Genomic DNA, 19399 nt, shown 5'->3' with positions numbered 1-19399 from the left:
TTAGCACATGCAGGAAATTACCGCGTGCTACACCACGCGCTACGCTTCTAGAACTAACGCCAGCTCAATGCTGGCGTTAAGGTCTAGTGTGCGCGGCAATGTAGCGCGTGCTATTCCGTGCGTTAAAACCCTAGCGCACCTTAGTAAAAGGAGCCCATAGTGAAATACAAAACCTGAAAAGAAGCTTCATATTTTGTACTGAATACTGTACAAAGACATCTGCAATTATTTCCCAAAGCTAATGTTTCAATTTATACTTTTTAAATAAAACACTTTAAGATAGCAGATGTAAATTTGGAAAAAAACTGAGAAATAGCAATCATCACTTTACAAATTAACAAACACAAATAAAACAAATAAAGGAAAATAAGAAAATATCATTTTATTGGACTAATCCACTTTTCAGTTAGCTTTCATTCAGAGGCCGAATCCTCCTTCTTCAGGTCAGGACAGTATACTGCTATTAAGGTATCCTGTCCTATCCTGAGGCAGGGGGTTTAGTCCAATAAAAAGATTGCCTTATTTCCATTTCCTGTTTATAAACTTTTATTAATACAGTTACAATACTACTTTATTCTAAAGCAACACAAAATATTTGTTCTACCTTTTGTTGTTTCTGCTTTAATCATCTTCTCTTCACTGTCTTCTTTTCATACAGCATCTGTCCTCTCTCTGCCCCTTCCATCCACTGCCCGCCAGTACCCATGCATGCTCAGTTTTGCACATGAGTGGAAACTGAGCATCTCCACAACACATATGATTTAAAAAGAATATTTATCTAAGGAGGAAAAGCCTCAGGGCACAGTCCAGAATCTCAGGCAATTGTTTTGTAGAAATTAACGGCGATTCAGTAAATATGAGAAAAGGAGGTTTTTCTGCCCTTGAGGAGGCATGTTTGAGTCCGTGAGGATACTTGAGATCCCTGAGGCTTCTCCTCCTTGGATAAATATTCTTTTTATACCATATGTGTTATAGAGATACTTATATTTAAATGCTGTACAGTTTACCGTTTGTGGATGAGTGACATTATGTTTAATGTGCAGCTGAGAGGAGGTCTTTGGTGGTTGAGGCTTTGGGGATTCTTGTCAGCTCAGGAATTTCTGTTTTTAGTGTTTTGGGGGCACCCTGGGTGGAGACAAAATTTTGTGCCACCCTAAATCAGCCATCTAGATACTCCAGTGGCAGACACACATTTGTTCTGCATGTCTATGTTAGTGTACTGGTCATTTTCATACATGGTGCCTTCATGCAAGCATCCACTTTATAATCGCCCCCATTGTTCTACTGGTGCCCTTTTGTAAAGAGCCCCCCCCAGATGTCCCCTTATCCTTGGCCTTCAAATGCCAACTGCAACAGCTTCCCCTTGCCCCCTTACCTCCCACCGCCCATTTCTAAACATAAACAAATCACTTTTTTTTTTTTTTTTTTTTTGCTTCTTGTGGTAATGGATGAGATGATGGTCTAACCTAGAGCTCAAGTTAGGAACATTTAGGTCAAACACTGGTTGTGTGGTGTAAAGAGAACTACCATAGCTGGATGGAGACTAAAGCAAAAAAACCCCGCATTGCTGCAATTTCTGCAATGTGTGGTACATCAAGCTACTGCAGATAAATACCCCCCCCCCCTCCTTTTACAAAGCTGTGATAGTGGCTGCCAAGTAGCAAACACTCTGATGCCCATTAAATCTCTATGGGTGTCGGAGCAATTACCACAGCAGCCGCCACTACCACGGCTTTGTAAAAGGAGCCCTAAATGATGTTTAAAGCTTTCCATTTTAAAACTGCTTTTACCAGATATCAGACGCCTTTGAAACCGGTGACTGGGAGACGATTTCCGGGGAGACAAACTCAGGAGAGCCGTATATGCTGTACTGCAGCTCAGATGCACTCAGCTCTTGGGCAAAGCCAAAGTCACAGATTTTAATGTCTTCTTTGTCCGGATGCACCACCAATATGTTAGGAGGCTATTTACATAGAAAAGCTTATTAGAGAATTCTTAAAATACACCCTGGCATAGCATAAAAGCCAGTCCCTTCTGGTTGCATGTGCAAGCCAAGAAGCACTGAGATATACTATTTTAAATACATAACACTCTTCTGACACAACTATTTTCATAAATAGGCAATTAAATTATTATTGCTAACAGAAAACCATAATATGGAGAAATCATGCGTTGTTAAAATGAACTGTATACCTGTCCTATCAGTAACAGACATTATGGACAATCACCCCTTGTTCCTTGAGTGTGCCACTGCTGTCTTTGAGTGAAGAACAGCAGCCATCTTGTGGCACTGACTGGCTTCTCAGATTAGGCAGTATCGTCTAAGGCTTTTGCCAGTAACATCGCTAGATGTCTGGGTGCTAAAGCCAGAGTTCAGACTGGTGACATAATATGCACAAAGAAACACTCCTATTGGCACTTCCATCCTCTGCCATTTGTGTCACCGAAACAGTACAGCATCCTTCTCCACTATACCTGAACTACATGGGGATTTGCAGTTACATGCCGGATCCCAGACCCAGAAGTACATATCATTCAATGTTAGTATATTCTACTAAAAATGCTATTATGAGAAGCACTATGTCCCCTAAAGCACTGTATATACCAGTGTCATCACACTGTCCACTTAGCAAGCGTCGAGTTTATAGTTATCTTGATATGCCTAGAACAGATTACCTAAGTCTGTACTAGAGGTCTGCATGGGGATTATGGTCCATGGGACTCCCACGGGGATCCACCCTAGGTCCACGGGATTCTCATGGGATGGACGCTGGTTCTCCAGGGTTCCCATGGAAAAGCCAGCCTACCTTTGTTCCAATGCTCCCTCTAAGCTTCTTTGATCCCTCAGTGCACCAGCTGCTGTTTGCTACTCACATGGGAAAGCTCTGTACATCCACCAATCAGGGAGACAGAGCTGGAGCTTGATGGCCAATCATGAGCACTTCCTTATAGAAGTGCTCTCAGATTGGCGGATGTGCAGAGCTCTCCCAGTAGTGAGCCTTGGTATGAGACCTTCCTGTTCATCAAATTCTGCTTAAAATCTACTTCTTTGGGACAGCATTTTGTTGATATGCCAACCCTGCCCGACTGGGGAGAGGGATGGAGAAAGGGTATTGTTTTTATGCCTCTTCTGGCAGATGTCTGAGAAAGTGGAGAGGGACAGATTCTTCAAACTTTTGAAGACTACAAGACGTAGTAGGACAGAATACGGTATTGGGTTTCAAGAAAGGATTAGATGTTTTCCTGAAAGAAAAGGGGATTGAAGGGTATAGATAGAGGATTAATATGCAGGTCCTGGACCTGATGGGCCACCACATGAGCGGACTGCTGAATATGATGGACCTCTGGTCTGACCCAGCAGAGGCATTGCTTATGTTCTTATGTTTTGAATTTTCTGTAAAACTCAATTAAAACTAAAATCAAAACTGTCAGAAGTAGTTGTTGCTTTTTATGGGGACAGGTAATTTTTATGGGGGAGCCGACGGGATTCCTGGCGGGGACGGGTGGGGACAGAGGAGATCCTGGTGGGAACGGGCGGGGATGGGCAGAATTCTGGCGAGCACGGATGGGGACGCAGGCAGGATTCTGGCGGGGATGGGTGGGATTTCTGTCCCCGCGCAACTCTCTAGTCTGTATGTCAAGCTTCATCTCTGGCAGTGTTCCAATCTAGGTTAAAAGCCTACTTTTTTTTAGGCTGCTTTTAACTCCTAATGCCCACTCACTTGTAAAGTACCTATTCCCTCTGTGAGAAATTCCCTAACCCCTATTTGTTCTGCTTTAATTAAATTATAAGCTCTATTGATCAGGGATTGTCTCTTACATGTTAAATGTACAGTGTTGCAGTGCCATAGAAATGATAGGTAGTAGTAGTTATATACCATCTTTCAGGGCTTAACAGTTAGCAGGCATGCTACAGGTAAGAGACTATGAATCTTCTACAGAAGTTACCTTTATGTCCAAGTGGAGAATGTTCTTATCGTGAAGATATTCAACACCTTCTACAATTTGCTGTATATATAGTTTCACCTGAGAATTAATATATTTATATGTCAAAAGATATTGCATATAACTTTTTGTTGATATGGTGCCATTGGAATTCTGCTTTAATTACACCAGGTGGTCATTTGTTTTTCAACACAAAACTTCTTTTAAAGTCTTACCTCTGTTTCAGTGGCTGTGCCTTTCTTCAGAAGACGGTCCAACAGTTCCTCACTAGAACATCTGCGGTAATCATTCAGGAAAGCTAAGATCTTGCATTACCATTGAACAAATCACAATGAATAAAACACTCACGTTGGTGGAGACAGTGCATGTGGATGGAAGGATGATGTTTCCAAGGAAATATAATATTCTTAGGTGATAGGCTCAGGAGCAAGCTAAGGAAATACTTTTACGTGGAACAGTCTCCCGGTAGAGGTGGTGGAGACAGAGACTGTCTGATTTCAAGAAAACCTGGGATAGTCACATGGGATCTCTTAGAGAGAGGAAGAGATAATAGCTACTGCGGATGGGCCATCATGTTTCTATGGGGTATTTGATGTTTTATTTGGATTGAATTGTGAGTTAAAGATGATGTAAACAATTAATAAAGCTGCGGCCAAATACTTGTTGCACAAATTAGTGCGAGTGTATTTATTGGTTATTTGTTGATTATGTTATACAAGTATATATGCAGGTGACGGAATGCAAAAACTAATGCTAAGGGCAAGCGCCCCACCATATAGGGGGCAGCGGTGATAAAAGGGCTGAGGCCTTTGCCTAGGGGGGAAAGGGAAGTAGGGAGTGGGAGGGGTAAATTTGGGGTAGAGAGAAATAGGGCCAGGAGGGGGGCCAATCAGGGTCAGGGATATAGAAAAGGAGGTGGAGTGAGCGAGGGGAGGCGACACAAACTGTAGCGGAAGCTGCAGTTCGGCCTTCGCCATGGGAGCGTCACGGCGTTTTTTAACAGGATACCCTACCACCTAAGGAATCCGGCCTGCTCCTCCTTACTTTGGTGTGCTGGCTCCGGGATCCGGCTTTGTAAAACAGCTTAGGGGCAGTACAGAGCTTTGAGACTGAGAACCGAACCTGCTGTGGCTGCAGGGAAAGGAGCGCGAGGCAGGGCACGGTAGGCGGTTGGGGAGGCCTGGTTTCCTCCGGTGGGGGGGGGGGCCTCGGCATTCGGCGTGTAAGGGTTGATGGAGGTTTTCTGATTGTCCGGCAGGATGGTTCCTCCCTCCAGGAAAGCAGCTCCATCTTGGCGGTGCCGCTTTCCAGTGGTCCGCTAGCGCTGCTTTGGGGTAGGGCCGGCTGGGAGAAGGCCTGTCTGAATGGGCGGTTGAGACTGGAACTGAGTGCGTTATCGGACCCCTTCCTGCTTTGCTCTGTGGTCAGCGCATCAAGCGCACATGCAGCGGTATCGAGCACATGTGTCGTTGCTTCTCTCCTGGTAGAGAGAGGATGGCTGCACGGCAGGAGTGCGACTGTTAGGCACCAGCGGTTCAGAGGGCTGGTCATGCATTGGCCTGGCCTCTCTCCGGTTGCCGGTTTTATACTGACCAAGGCTTGTTTTTAGGCTGAGGTTCTCTTCCGCGGTGGTGGGCGAGGTTTACCGCGAGGCCTCTATGAACAGCTGCCTCTTCCTGGTTCTCAGCCGCCACTACCCTGTAGGTAAGGAAGAGAGCTCCGAGGTTGCTCCGACTCGGCCATCGAGTCGGCAGTCATCATAGAATGCTTATGGGAAAGTATTCACCTTTCATAGGCACATGCTCCCCTGTTTAACCTCCATTTAATGAGTCAGGGAAAAATAGAAGAAAGCCTTCATGCTCTACTCCGGGGCCACACTTTCATGCCTGCCCATACTGCAAGCTTTGACTGTTGGCCATGACAGGCAGCTGCTGTAGCCAATCCAAGAACAGTTTAATCATGAAGGCTCAAATCAGAGCCAGGAAACATCCTCTGGGACTTACCCACCATGTCAGTGCTGATGTTGCTCTCCTGACCATGCCCCCTGAAGCAGAGACAGTCAGGAATCCCTGCCGGCATAGGAGCTCAACCAGGGGCCCTCCCCTGTGCCGAAGCTGTACCTACCACACACCAGCACAGAGCAGCAGAGGAAAGGCTCCATGGAAACTGCAGTCTCTTATTAGCACCACGGACAGTGGAAGGAGCACAGTTGACTTTACCCTGGACAGCAAATAAGGGACACAGCAGATAGCACAGAGAGAACAGCCCTCGCAAAGGAGATCATGCTTTCTCCTTACACTCCGCACACCACCACAGGCACCAAGAGTCCTGCAACTGGGAACACTACCATACCAGCAGCACCTCTGGAGCTACACACCTTCACAGGTTCAGGATCCATCCACCAGCTCCTCTTACTTCCCTATCCCCCCAGGAAGCAACCCAGCCATTACAGCTGGGACTATCCATCCCACTACTCCTTCAACGGAATGCAGCAGATCATCTAACTTTCAGCTCCATCTAAGCACTGCCCCTCCCCCAACTTTTAAACCTGTAGTGGTTGGCATCAACACAACTGTTCCAAAGACACAAGAAGCACGTGTATTTGGTGTACCCCTGGCAGACCCAGAAGGAGTGACACAACTTTGAGATCACCACAGAGGTTCCACTGGTGATCTGCATAGTGTGTGAGTTTTAAAAGTATCTCCATCGACTCATACGTTTCCTTTATCTCAACTGCATGAGCAACAGGAACAAATGGCTTCTTGTTCCCATTGTGTAAAAGTACCGCTTTAAGGCTTGCTTTGCTTGAATCAATGAATAGTCTCCATTCGTCAGAAACATGTTCATATTCCAGTTCATGCATGAGACCATTAATATCAGTACAAAAACAAATGTTTCCTTCCATTTGGTAAAAGGAAGCCAGGATGGTGTGACGATCATGGAATAAAGATATTTTGGTGTCCTGCCTTAAAAGATTCCATTGCTTCAGCCTTGAAGCCCAACAGTTCTGCTTTCTCCTTTGACAGTGACAAGCCTCTAACCAGATCATTAAGATCTTCTTGAGTTAGCAGGTGAGGTTGTTTTTATCCACTTCAGGTTCATATAACTCCTCCACAGCAGCAGAGGTACATTCTTCATCTGAACTTTCGGCATATTGTGCTGCAGATGAGGAAGGAGGAATTGGAACTGGATTCTCCGAGTCATGAGGAACAGGTTTAATTGCTGACGGGCAATCAGGATACACAATTTTTGATTTATTCCTCTTTGTGAATCAGGAAAACTTTGTCATGCAAAAATAACAGTCTGAGTGATGATTTGTTGGTTCACGCCGCACCATGGGTACAGCGAAAGGCATCTTCTTCCATTTCCCATTCAGCCACTGTGTTAATCCGGAATAGCAGACAGTGCAGCACACATGAGGTGCCCACCAACTTTACAGCCCAAATAATGCTTGTATGCACTTTGAAGTCACTGATGTTGTGCAGTAAATTGTCCGCAGACATAACAGAAATTATCCGGATGTTTAACACAACCTTGTCTGTTCATAATAATTATAATATGTTAGACAAAAAATTTTAAAATATAAAAATTCACGGGTAGAAAAAGCAGCACAATCACCTTTTAGTATAAACTTTCAAGTTACTGGTACATGTGATCAATGAACTGTCCTAAAATGCAATATTGTGTTACAGAAAGAGTAAAATACCGAGGCTTCGCAGTAGCGTTAAGACGAAAATGATATCAACACAAACTGATGCATAACTTAAAAGCAGGATGTGATAGACGAAAACTGTTTTCAGATTTAGAGTCATCATGTGGCACTTGTTAAGGTACAGGTGACAGAACTTCAGGAGCAAAATGCTTGTTGACCAGTGGAAACTTTCATTTCTGAGACCTGTATCTTTTACTAAGGCGCTCTAGCCGAATTAGCACACGATAAACGCTAGCGCGTCCATAGAATATAATGGATTTTGGTATCACCTGCAAGGAGGCAAACCAGATAGCCCTTCAGCAATATCTCTAACAGAAATATTAAAAAGAACATCTCAAGAACCAAACCTCATAGCACACCACTGGTAACATCCCTTTCCTTAGAGTGAGCGCCATTTACCACTGCCTTCTGTTGCCTTCCACTCCACCAATTCCTAACACTGTCAGTCATTTGAAGGCCCATACCAAGGGCATTCAGTTTATTAATTGGTCATCTGTAGAAGCATGTCAAAGGCTTTGTTAAAATCTAAATACATCACATCTAGTGCTCTTCCTCAATCTAAAACTCTATTTACTCGGTCAAAGCAGTGCTGTGACCTCTAGCAACAGAACAGTTCTTAAAGTAATGTGGTACCTGAAGTGCTCACAGTATTTGAAATATCATGAGGCTGCCATTAGAAGTCATGGCAGCCATTTTGAACTACAGGCTGGTGCTAGGCAAGAGAAGTGGGCATTGGTTTTGCCTGATTTTCCCCTAGACAAGGGGTAGGCAATTCTGGTCCTCGAGAGCCAGAGCCTGGTCAGGTTTTCAGGATATCCACAATGAATATGTATGAATATGCATTTGTTGTGGATATCCTGAAAACCTGACCTGGTCCTGGCTCTTGAGGACTGGAATTGCCTACCCCTGCCCTAGACTATCAGGGACCTCTCCAGGGCCTACGGAGGTGACTGAGGAGAGGCTTGGGCAGTTTTGGGAGGTGGGAGGGGAGCCAATATTCAAACTGGTGCTCAGTTGAACTTGGTGCATAAAGTTAGAACAGCTATTTTTCTGTCCTAACTTTCCCCCACTTTTATCAAGCTGCGCATAGGAATTCTATGAGCATCAGATCACGTACCGCACTGGCTCGCACTAAAACCCTCTAGCGCAGCTTGATAAAAGGGACCCTTTATGCACTAGCCCAGCTGATTACCATCCTGAATATCTCTGCCACCAGCCCACCTCTAACCTTGTCGGTTAGGGGTTGGCCATTTAGCGGCAGTATTCATTGGCACTGTCCTGTTATGTGCCGCTGAATGTTGCTGGCTAGCTCCTATCATTTAAATCACTTTTAATACCGAGCTCTTTATTTATAATGTTCCATACAAATTTTGTTGCACTCGAAACAGAAAAAAAAGGTATCCAGAAAAAAAAGTAAGAGAAAAGGATACAGCTCCAGGATTAAGACTACTGTTTTCTTTGTTTCAAAAGTATCCAGCAGTCGGGTAATTTTCTCGTGACTTATTCTTGTCAGGATGTCCCGCTCTCGATAGGCATGGGACCTTGTTTTGCTTCGTAGAGGTATAAACTTGGCAGCACAGGCCGCTTTGTTTCCCTTGTGCACTACCCTCTTCAAAAAGCCAAAAGAACCTCTGCACAAATTGAAAACAACACGGATATTCTTTATATTTAGCATTTTCCAAAAGCAAGGGATAGGATGCTCATCCCTAAAGACCAAAGAACCAATGAACTGCTATGCTCAGCCATGCAGCTAAGTTGTGATGGAACAGTAACACAAAGCTTATGCCTCTTGAATCTAACTGCACTTTTAAAGGGTAATTAAAAGGTTCTGAGATGGGTAACATTAAAATAGAGCTCCACAGACGTTTAAAATCTGGAAAACATCTTTACAAAGTATTTTCTCCATGATTTCAGAACTGCAGGGGAGAGGGTGCATTAGTTCTAAAAACACACTGTATAGCCCAAACGCCTGCATTTGTCTCCCCTTTAACTATTTGTGAAACTGCATAGGCTGACTCAGGAAATGGGATGGGGGAGAAGAACTTAAGAATTGCCATTCTGGGACAGACCGAAGGTCCATCAAGCCCGGTATCCTGTTTACAGTGGCCAACCCAGGTCCCAAGTACCTAGCTAGATCCCAAGTAGTAAAACAGATTTTATGCTGTTTATCCTAAGAACAAACAGTGGATTTCCCCAAGCCATCTCAATAATGGCCTATGGACTTCTCTTTTAGGAAATTATCCAAACCTTTTTTAAAACCCGCCCAGCAGATAGAGCAGTATGTATAAGGCAGAGGTCTCAAACTCGTGGCCCAGGGGCCACATGCGACCTGCCAGGTACTATTTTGAGGCCCTCGGTATATTTATCATAATTCACAAAAGTAAAATAGAAGTTTTTTGATCATTTGTCTCTTTAGCTATAAATTGCAATATTATTATTAAGACTTAGCCAAAAGGAAATATTTATAAACTATAAAGAGTTTTACCTCATGCAAAATTATCATTTCTTTAATAAGACATTAACTATTTTTTTCGGAGGCCCTCCAAGTACCTACAAATCCAAAATGTGGCCCTGCAAAGGGTTTGAGTTTGAGACCACTGGTATAAGGGATCTTTAAAAGATTTCTGCACTTTTATTTTTAAAAATTACTATTTATTAAACCCTTTCTTTACAAAGCTGCTCTAGCATTTTTTAGCACCCGCTGCGGCGGTAAGAACTCCGATGCTCATAGTGAGTGTCGGAGTTCTTACCGCCGCGTCCTGCACTAAAAACACTAGCGCGGCATTGTAAAGGAGGGGGCAAATCTCTCAAAAGCAAACTACATCACTCTTCCACATAATCACCCTGTTTTGCGATACATTTTTCCCCAGTGTCCTACTAACTTCTTAATGCCCTCAGAAAAGAATGCTTTTGGTTGAGCCTGTGAAAATATGAGAGCGTGAAATCTTTCTGCAGAACCCTCGTAGAATGTAGTTTCTTTATAATGGGTCTTTAATTCTGTTCCTCTTTGCTAAGCTAACATAGGCTTTTCTGACCAAAGGTTCCATACCTACAAAACAATTATTTTAATATTATTTACCTTCCTATTTCTTCTTCCACATCATAGAAGGAGTGTACTTTTCTTCTGTTGCTCTGCTTCTTTGTCATTTGATTTTTCTTTTCTTTAGAAATGTAAGCACAAAAGTCAATTAACAATCATGTTACCATGGGTGATAGACCTACATAATATTATTTCATTGATATGCTAGTATTCATTCATCTTAGCTGTTGGATTATCATCAGAGGGATATCTTCTTATGCCACTAAGTTAACAACTTGGTCTTATTAGATCATGTGATAAGAAACACTTCCACACATTTCAAGCCGGTATTCTGCGATGGGCCCACCTCTAACCTTGTTGGTTAGGGGTTGGCCATTTAGCAGTAGTATTCATTGGAACTGTCCTGTTATGTGCCGCTGAATGTTGCTGGTTAGCTCCTATCATTTAAATCACTTTTAATACTGAGCTCTTTATTTATAATGTTCCATACCAATTTTGTTGCAGTCGAAACAGAAAAGAAAGGTATCCAGAAAAAAATAAGAGAAAAGGATACAGTTCCTTTTACTAAGCTGCTCCTTTTACTAAGGGCTCCTTTTACTAAGCTACGATAGCGTTTTTAGCGCATTCAGGATTTAAACCCGCACTACGTGGCTAGAACTAACGCCAGCTCAATGCTGGCGTTAAGGTCTAGCGCACGCTAAAACCGCTATCGCAGCTTAGTACAAGGAGCCCTAAGTGTAGTGTGATTGACATGAACTAGTTGCCTAAATTTAGGCGTCTATCATTTGGGGCCCCCAATTACAGAAACTGTCCCTTAGTGATTGCCAGTATCTCTGGAATACTCCCTGATAGATCAGATTTCTTATGGAATGACCTGGTTCTACTAACAGTAAATTTCTATTACAGAGGAGCTGATAAAATGCCCTATAAAGCATCTTGACGGTTGCACTAAAGGGTACACCGTCAAAAGTGTGAAGGACGACAGTGCGCCAACAATCCCGCCCTGACATTTGAGCGCAAGAGAAATCCGCACCTTTGAGGCCTTCAATTTTACGCTCTGAGGGGAGGTGTGTGTATGTGTTTGGGGGAACCCCCTGACTACACTTAGAAGTCCTTGCGCTCCCATTGAGGGGGGGTTTGGGGTGGAACCCCTCCCAGTACACTGAAAACTCCCATTCTCCTTCCTGTTTTCAGTCTTTGGGAGTTTTCAGTGTAGTGTGTGGGGGGTTTCCCCTCTATAACAGCAGCGTGAAGACTTCTAAGTGTAGTGGGGGGGGGTCCCTCCCCCTTAGAGCACCAAAGGCCTCAAAGTGGCGGAAACCGTGGTGTGCATCTATCCTGCGCTCATATGTCAGCACAGGATTGTCGGCGCGCTGTTGTCCTCCGCGGTTTGACGCCGTGACCCACTAAAGGCAGTGAATATAGTTACCTTCATGTATAACCAGCTCAGCTTTGCAGGAGACCTCGCCCCCGACATTTCTGGCAACACAGGCGTAAACACCCCCATCTTGCTGCTGGGTATTGCTGACAACCAATGAGTGTTTTGTGCCTTCCTTAATGTTCTGGATTCTGTCACTGTATTTCAGCAATGCGTTGTCCTGGAAGAAAGACGGGGCCTTTCAGAGCCATGACACTAAAACACGCTTCTTTAATTTCAATGCATTGTGCTTCTAAGTTGTTATTATTATATCATTGTTTTTTAATAGACCCCCCTGATGCAGGCATTTGACACCAAAGCGCAGCCTGTGTCAGGTCCATCAATAAATCAATGGCCTCTGGTGCTCTTTTCATTACGTTCTCTTTCTGGATGAGGTTAGCTTCCTCAAGCAAATACCATTCTGACAGAAGAGATCCAGCCAAAAGTTTCTAAAATCCATGGGGACTTCACGCTTTGCAACTCATATCAAGCTGTGTTTCATTTGCCATTCGTTGTGGCAGATGATTCCAATTCTTCTAGGGACTGAGGCCTCCACAGTATATGGAAGAGCAACTAGGCAAAGTGAAGGTAGAATCCTTAAGAAGCAAAGCTAAGCCTCCCATTTGATGTGGCAACACAAACCAGTGAAACTTGCTCATCTAATGTCCCAGTCTGGACTGGTTTTCAAGACTTTCACAATGAAGATGTATGTAAAACCTGCTCGTGGTACTCGGGGCTAGTGTTTGCCATCACTGAGTTATAGCATGAGTTTAAATATATGGTTGAGCTTCTATCAATCAGCATTTTGGAAAATACAGAATGCACAATATATTTTTGCTGCCTTTTTAGGCTGCTATTTACCTTATACCAGGCAATAGTAGGTAGAGGGTTTCCTTCAATCACTGCATCAAACCTTGCAGTGTCTCCTTGTTGAACATGCACATCTTCTATAGTCACCTGCATATACGGAGGACCTATGAAGGAAGAAAATTCTTTGGTCTGCATAGAGTCTTTCCGATTGGAATAATTGTTAATTTGCTGGGACACAACAGGCCTATATAACACAGAATCAACACTAAGCACCGTTCTAGTTGGTGCCAATTTTTGGTGCTATATATAGAATCAGGCCCTAAGTATTTAGGAAAAAACCTCAAGACCTGGCTCTTTCAGAATATATCAGATCCTTAAATTAATGTCTGTCTTGTTCAGTCTATTTAATGACTTGTGGGGTTTTTGTTTTTTTAATATGCATGTCTGTATGAGTCGGGGGTTGTTATTTGACTTTATGGATCTTCCCAATTGTAAGTTAACCTACTGTAGTATATATGTTTGCTTATTTTGTCATGATGTATAATGGATTGATTATGTTCTGATTAATTTTTTTCTTGTAAACTCCTGTTAATTAAAGCGAAGGGTAGTACAGTATTCCCCTGATATTCGCGGGGGTTCCGTTCCAGGAACCCCTGCGAATTTTGAAAAACCGCGAATACGGTTTTTCATGGGGGAGACTGCTTTGACACGCTCCCCGTACTTTTTATTTTAGTCTGTTGGATCCAGCGCTGTTGGTAGTTTGGCGATCCGCTCTCTATGCCTGCTCTCCAGCCCCAGTGCTGCCGCGCGCTGCTAGCAGGACGCCGCCAGTTGCAAAGGTGCTCTGCTCTCCAGCAGAGTACAGCCGTCACGAGCCACTATCGCCGCCGGATGTAATTTTAAAATGCCCGCTCTTCTCAGACTGTTCATTCTTCCTTTTTCTGCCGCCGTGGCTCTGCTTGCTCTGCTCTCCGGGACCAGCTCTGCCCGCTCTGCTCTCCGGGACCAAAGGCCGCAGCCGAAGTGAAGCAGGTACAGAGGCCACTTATTTAAAGCTTCCGCCGCTCTTCCCCCTACCTATCCCCGACTAGCCCCTTTCTCTCCAGTCCTGCCCTGGTCCCCCGGAGTTGGTTTTAAAAGTACTGCTCTCTCTTGCCTCTCCCGCTGCCCTCTCCTTGTCGGTGGTTTGCGGTCGGAAAATACAGCGAATGACCGGGGACCGCGAACGACCGGGGGAACACTGTACATTGAATTAGTAAACTAAATATATCTCATGAAAACTTGATGGAGAAGAAGGCTGAGGACTGTTTGGAGCACCTCTACCCTAGATTAATGAGCCTATTATTTCTTCCAGGAAAACAATTATACATGGAAGAGCAGCTATATAACTCAAAGAAGGCTACAGGTAAGTCGTTCATTTCTCAGCAAATTCTTCTTGCAGGATATTAGTTACGAAGGGGTGCTGAAAAGTTCTCAGCACAACCAAGAAGAGAATGACGTGGATATGGTTCCATCTATGATCTGAAACAATGTCAAAACAGAATTTTCTTTCTGCAAATTGACACTTAGGCCTGGATTCTTGAACTTGCGCCGATATCGGCATCTGCCTTAAAAGCGTCCGCCAATTGCATGTCAACCATGCATCGGTGCCGATTTAGGAATTTCGCTGATGGAAATATAGGTCAGGGTTTTCCGGGCCTACATTTCCGGCACTTATCTTCACGTGAATTGCACCTATGTAGGTACTTTATGCTGCCTAACACCACTTCTGGAGTTGGCCACACTTACTTTGACCTAAAGCATCTATGTAGGTGCAATTTCGGCACCGATTTTCTAGGCACCGGTGTGGGCCTGAAATCTCGGTTAAAAACGCCATTTGGTATTTTTAATGGCGGTACGGGCGCCTACCGGCAGCGTTGGTTCATGAATCCAAGCCAAAATGAAATAAGATAGCACTCTTTTCAGCTACAGTGGCATTTAGGAAGTTAGTTGGTTGGGCTGAGAACTTTTCAGCACCCTCTCATAAATGCTGTCACTTAACACAAGTTCAAGCTGTGTAATATGCTAACAAATTATCACCATGAAATATTTCATGTTTGCCTCAGGAGATCATTAAGAGAGCATTTTTGTCTTTGTAACGTTGAGTTTAGGGACGTGCAAACCAAAGGAATTAAAATATTCTTAAGGGCAAACATGAAAGCACTTTTGTGAATTCCATTTCCTCGTAGAAGAGGATGCATGCAAGAGTTTCATACGTGATGTCTTGTCATCCTGTAGATAAATACATGTTTTTTCTGTGGTTTCAATATAGACTTCACTGTGGACATCCCAGACATCCCCTGTCCCTTCTCTTCTACGATACCAGTCATCTCCCTCCTCTGGTGATGTTCTTTCCACAAAAAAAAAAACCCACAGTAAGCAAAACTCAGTGATGAAACAGACAAAATATTCAAAACAGATAGCAAGAATTGGAAAAACACAATACCTGCCTGTATGACAGCTTCAGAATTATAGGCAGTCCTATCAAAGCAGCAAGCAGGTTCTTGGAGTAGCCTAGTGGGCAGGGTAGTGAATATACAGTACTCCCCCGATATTCGCGGGTGTTCGTGAATCTTGAAAACCGCGAATATGGTTTTTAGCGGGGGAGACAGGAGAGGGCAGCCGGAGAGGCAGGAGAGAGCGGCCGGAGCGCCGTTGAGAGAAGGAAATCACATGCAGCTCCTGATTGGTAAGGCCCGACTTTAGTGCAGGAAGAGGCGGTCGGAGCATACCGCAAGTGATTTCCTTCACTCGCCGGCGCTCCGGCTGCCCTGTCCTGCCGTCCTCTCCTTCCCGGTCATTTGCGGTCAGAAAATACCATGAATGACTGGGACCGTGAATTGCCGACCGCAGAATGACCGGGGGAGTACTGTATATGGGGGCTCAGGCCCATATCTCACTCTTACTACACTTATGGTGGAATAATGGTGGAATAATCCGCCTTGAACTGCAAGGTAATGGCGGAATAGAAATCCCTAAAGTAATGTAATGTAATGTAATAAGTGAGCCTTCCAAAGTCTACCCAAATCTTACTGTACCTATATATAGGTGACACCTGCAGGCCTAAGGGCTATTGATGTGGTGTACAGATGGGTCCAGGAGGTTTGGGGTGGATTTTAGGGGGGCTCACAATAGAATATACAGGGGTTATGTGAGATGTGTATCTGGGACTGTTTATGTGAAGTTCACTGCAGTGCTCTCTAGGGTGCTCCACTGCTCTGTTGGGATGTCTGTTTGGTCAATCTGCTAAAAAATGTTGGCCCCTCCTACATCCCCATAGCTTGCTATGCGCAATTTTCTTCTGGACATTTTTTTTTTCCAAAATGGTTCAAGCACATCTGAGAAATGGCCATTTTCAAAATAAAAAAGATGGAAGTTTTTACATTTTGAAAATGGTCATGTTTGCTACTGGATTTTTGAGTGTGTTCCGCAAATCATCTAAACTCGGATTTAGACATCGTATCAAAAATGTCCCTCTATATATTTCTGATTACCTAATAGGAATATCATATTCTGGAACCCCAGCCTCGGCACTGGTTTTCTCCTTTTGGAAGGTGGATGGATCAAAATCTACTTCAGTCCATTTCATTCCTACTACTTTCCCAGGGCTTTCTACCTTTTCATCTGTAAAAAGGAAACAAGGTTTGATAGATGAGAAAGAAATGTAAAAAGCAATTAAAACAGATGCAAAGCCAGTGCCAAGGGGGATGTGTGGTCTAGGCAGGGCAGGATTAATTCGTCGAGGGACCCTAGGCACACAAGTACGCTGGGCCCCCTGCCCCGCTCCACCCCACCATGCGCCCAGGCGGAAACAGGAAGCTGCGTCAAAGGGAAGCTTTGGGCAAGCAGCACTGCTTGCACAATTACAGTTCCCGTTGCCTTTCTTACCCGCGTTGCTTGCTTGTCTTACTTTCCATCGATGGGGGGGGGGGGGAGGCATGTTGCCAATCAGGGGGGGAACTCGTGTTGCTGATCAATGCTGGAGGGGCCCATCGCCGTTTGGAAAAAACAATGTTGATGCCCTCCTTCATCGGGCCCCCCTGATCATTTCGGGCCCTAGGCATGTGCCTACTTGGCCTATTGGCTAATCCTGCCCTGGGTCTAGGCCAGTGTTTCCAAACCCTGTCCTTGAGGACTACCAGCCAGTCAGGCTTTCAGAATAGCCCTAATGAACATGCACGAGGCAATTCCCTTTTTTTAAAGGTGAGCTGCAATAGTTTTCACACCCCTCCATCAACTTTTCCAGTATTTCTTTTGTGTGTTCCACTTATTTTCTTCTCTCCCCTTTTTGTCATTCTTATACCTTTTTGCCCTTTCTCTTGACAAGTTGTACTTCTTTTTTTCACTCTTTAATATATTACTGTTATTTTGTAAACTCATCCAGTAGTATTTACAATTGGTGGTATATCAAGATTCATAAATAAATAAATATAGAAACAAGAATGAAATTTTAGGGCTCCTTTTACAAAAGTGCGCTAGCGTTTTTAGCGAACGCACAAGATTAGCGCGCGCTAGCCGAAAAATTACCGCATGCTTAAAAGGAGGCGGAAGCAGCTAGTGCATGCGGCATTTTAGTGTAGTTTTGTAAAAGGAGCCCTTAATGTGCACACTCCCAGAACATGAACTCAAAGGAATGTTAGGAAAAGATTAGAATTCTGGAGGCTGATAATGACAGATCGACAATAACTTGCTCTGAATATATACAACAGAAATAAGAAGGACTGAGGCTTCTTTATTGCATCCAAAATCATAAATAAGGGAACAAATTAATTATGTTGTAACTCAGCATAACACATTTTGCCTTTGGTCATTTACCCTTGATTTAAGAATCCAGTCCTGACTTACCATGGCCTTCTGAAGTTGGGGTTTGAGTATCAGCATCACGAAATTTCCCGACAGGATAAGTTTCTGCTGTATCTAAATACTCGGAAGAGGTGGGCTCAGGAGTATCCAGACCTTCAGATGCTTCTCTCCTGCTCTGAGGAAGAGGCACGCTGACCGCTGTGGAATCCACGAGTTTCTTCAGGGCCATCCTGATCTCCTGATTTGCACGTTCCAGTGAGGCCCGGATGGATTCGTCCAGCTCCAACTGTGTGAGGGTCTCACCTGCAAGCAGGAAACGTAGGTTTTTTTCTCTACTGATAGGAGTTAGAAATCAGCTGCATAATAATATTCAAAGCAATTCACAATGGTTAAGGCACCAATGGTTAGTGCAGCAGATTGTGACCTTGGGGAACTGGGTTAAATTCCCACTGTAGCTCCTCGTGACCCTGGGCAAGTCCCTTAACCCTTCATTGCCCCAGGTACAAAGTAAAAAAGAATTTTAAATTGTGAACCCATTAGGGATAGGGAAAGTAGCTGCAAATCACATGTACGGTGCTGCATACATCTATTAGCACTATAGTAATAATTATCAATATGTTTATAAACAGAAAGTTCTTTAGCCTTCTACTTATAGAACACTGGAATCCATTACAAATGTGGCAGCCTCTGCCACCTTCACTGCTTGGGAAAATATGGGGCTCGTTTTCAAAAGCGAAAAATGTTAATACAGAAGCAGATGGATGTGGGCGTTTTATTTTTTTTTTTTTGGGGGGGGGGGGTTGCCAAAACATCCAAATTGCTATTTTTCAAAGCCCATTTCGTAGATGAATTTCTATGCTATTCATCTGCAGAGTGTCTAAATTTCATGGATGCATGTAGGAGGTGGTGTGTTTTGGGTGGGACTAGGACGGGCTTAAGATGTTTTTATGCCATAATAGAACATTTTTGAAAACGTCCAGGACTCAGTTCGGACATAGACAAAGCGATGGGCTAGATGGTGCACATCTGAAGGTGCTGAAAGAACTTAGGGAAGTTCTGGTGGATTCGCTGACTGACCTTTTCAATGCTTCTCTAGAGTCGGGAGTGGTACCAGAGGACTGGAGAAGGGCGGATATGGTCCCTCTACACAAAATTGGAAGTAAGGTAGAAGTAGGGAGTTACAGGCTAGTAAGTCTGACTTCTGTGGTAAGCAAATTAATGGAAATGCTTTTAAAACAAAGAATGGTGAAGTTTCTGGAAGCTGGTGGATTACAGGACTAGAAGTAACATGTTATCACTAGAGAAAGGTCTTGTCAGAGAAATCTGATCAATTTCTTTGACTGGGTGACCAGAGAATTGGGTAGAGGGAGTGCACTAGATATAGTGTATTTAGAATTTAGCAAAGCCTTTGACAGTGTTCTACACGGACATCTAATAAATAAACTGAGTGCTCTTGGGATGAGCCCCAAAGTGATGGGCTGGGTCAGGAACTGGTTAAGTGGAAGACAAAAGAGTTCTGCGCACATTTTTACTGTAATGTGGCCTCCAGAATTGCACACAGTACTCCAGATGAGGTCTCACCATGGCCCTGTACAATGGCATTATAACTTCAGGGTAGTGCTGTGCCTCAAGG

At 44.0% G+C, this 19399-nt stretch overlaps 1 protein-coding gene across 13 annotated transcripts in view; it reads right to left on the bottom strand.

The window, feature by feature from the left end:
- OBSCN (obscurin, cytoskeletal calmodulin and titin-interacting RhoGEF) overlaps nt 1–19399 on the bottom strand; it is a 762040-nt gene that overhangs the window by 122771 nt on the left and 619870 nt on the right. For 12 of the 13 annotated variants that reach the window (XM_033931804.1, XM_033931805.1, XM_033931808.1 and 9 more), the window contains 10 exons: nt 17809–18069; nt 16458–16587; nt 15180–15313; nt 12976–13088; nt 12127–12295; nt 10737–10818; nt 9088–9288; nt 4161–4221; nt 3949–4026; nt 1791–1963 (listed from right to left, as the gene is read on the bottom strand). In XM_033931804.1, coding sequence (XP_033787695.1) covers nt 1791–1963; nt 3949–4026; nt 4161–4221; nt 9088–9288; nt 10737–10818; nt 12127–12295; nt 12976–13088; nt 15180–15313; nt 16458–16587; nt 17809–18069 — 1402 coding nt within the window. The remainder of the gene's footprint in view (nt 1–1790; nt 1964–3948; nt 4027–4160; nt 4222–9087; nt 9289–10736; nt 10819–12126; nt 12296–12975; nt 13089–15179; nt 15314–16457; nt 16588–17808; nt 18070–19399) is intronic. The other variant, XM_033931806.1, reaches the window with a different exon arrangement.

This window comes from Geotrypetes seraphini, chromosome 2 (assembly GCF_902459505.1).
Source record: "Geotrypetes seraphini chromosome 2, aGeoSer1.1, whole genome shotgun sequence".
NCBI classification, from domain to species: Eukaryota; Metazoa; Chordata; class Amphibia; order Gymnophiona; family Dermophiidae; genus Geotrypetes; species Geotrypetes seraphini.
Note: the sequence above shows the minus strand (reverse complement) of the source record. Positions and strands in the feature narration are given on the sequence as shown.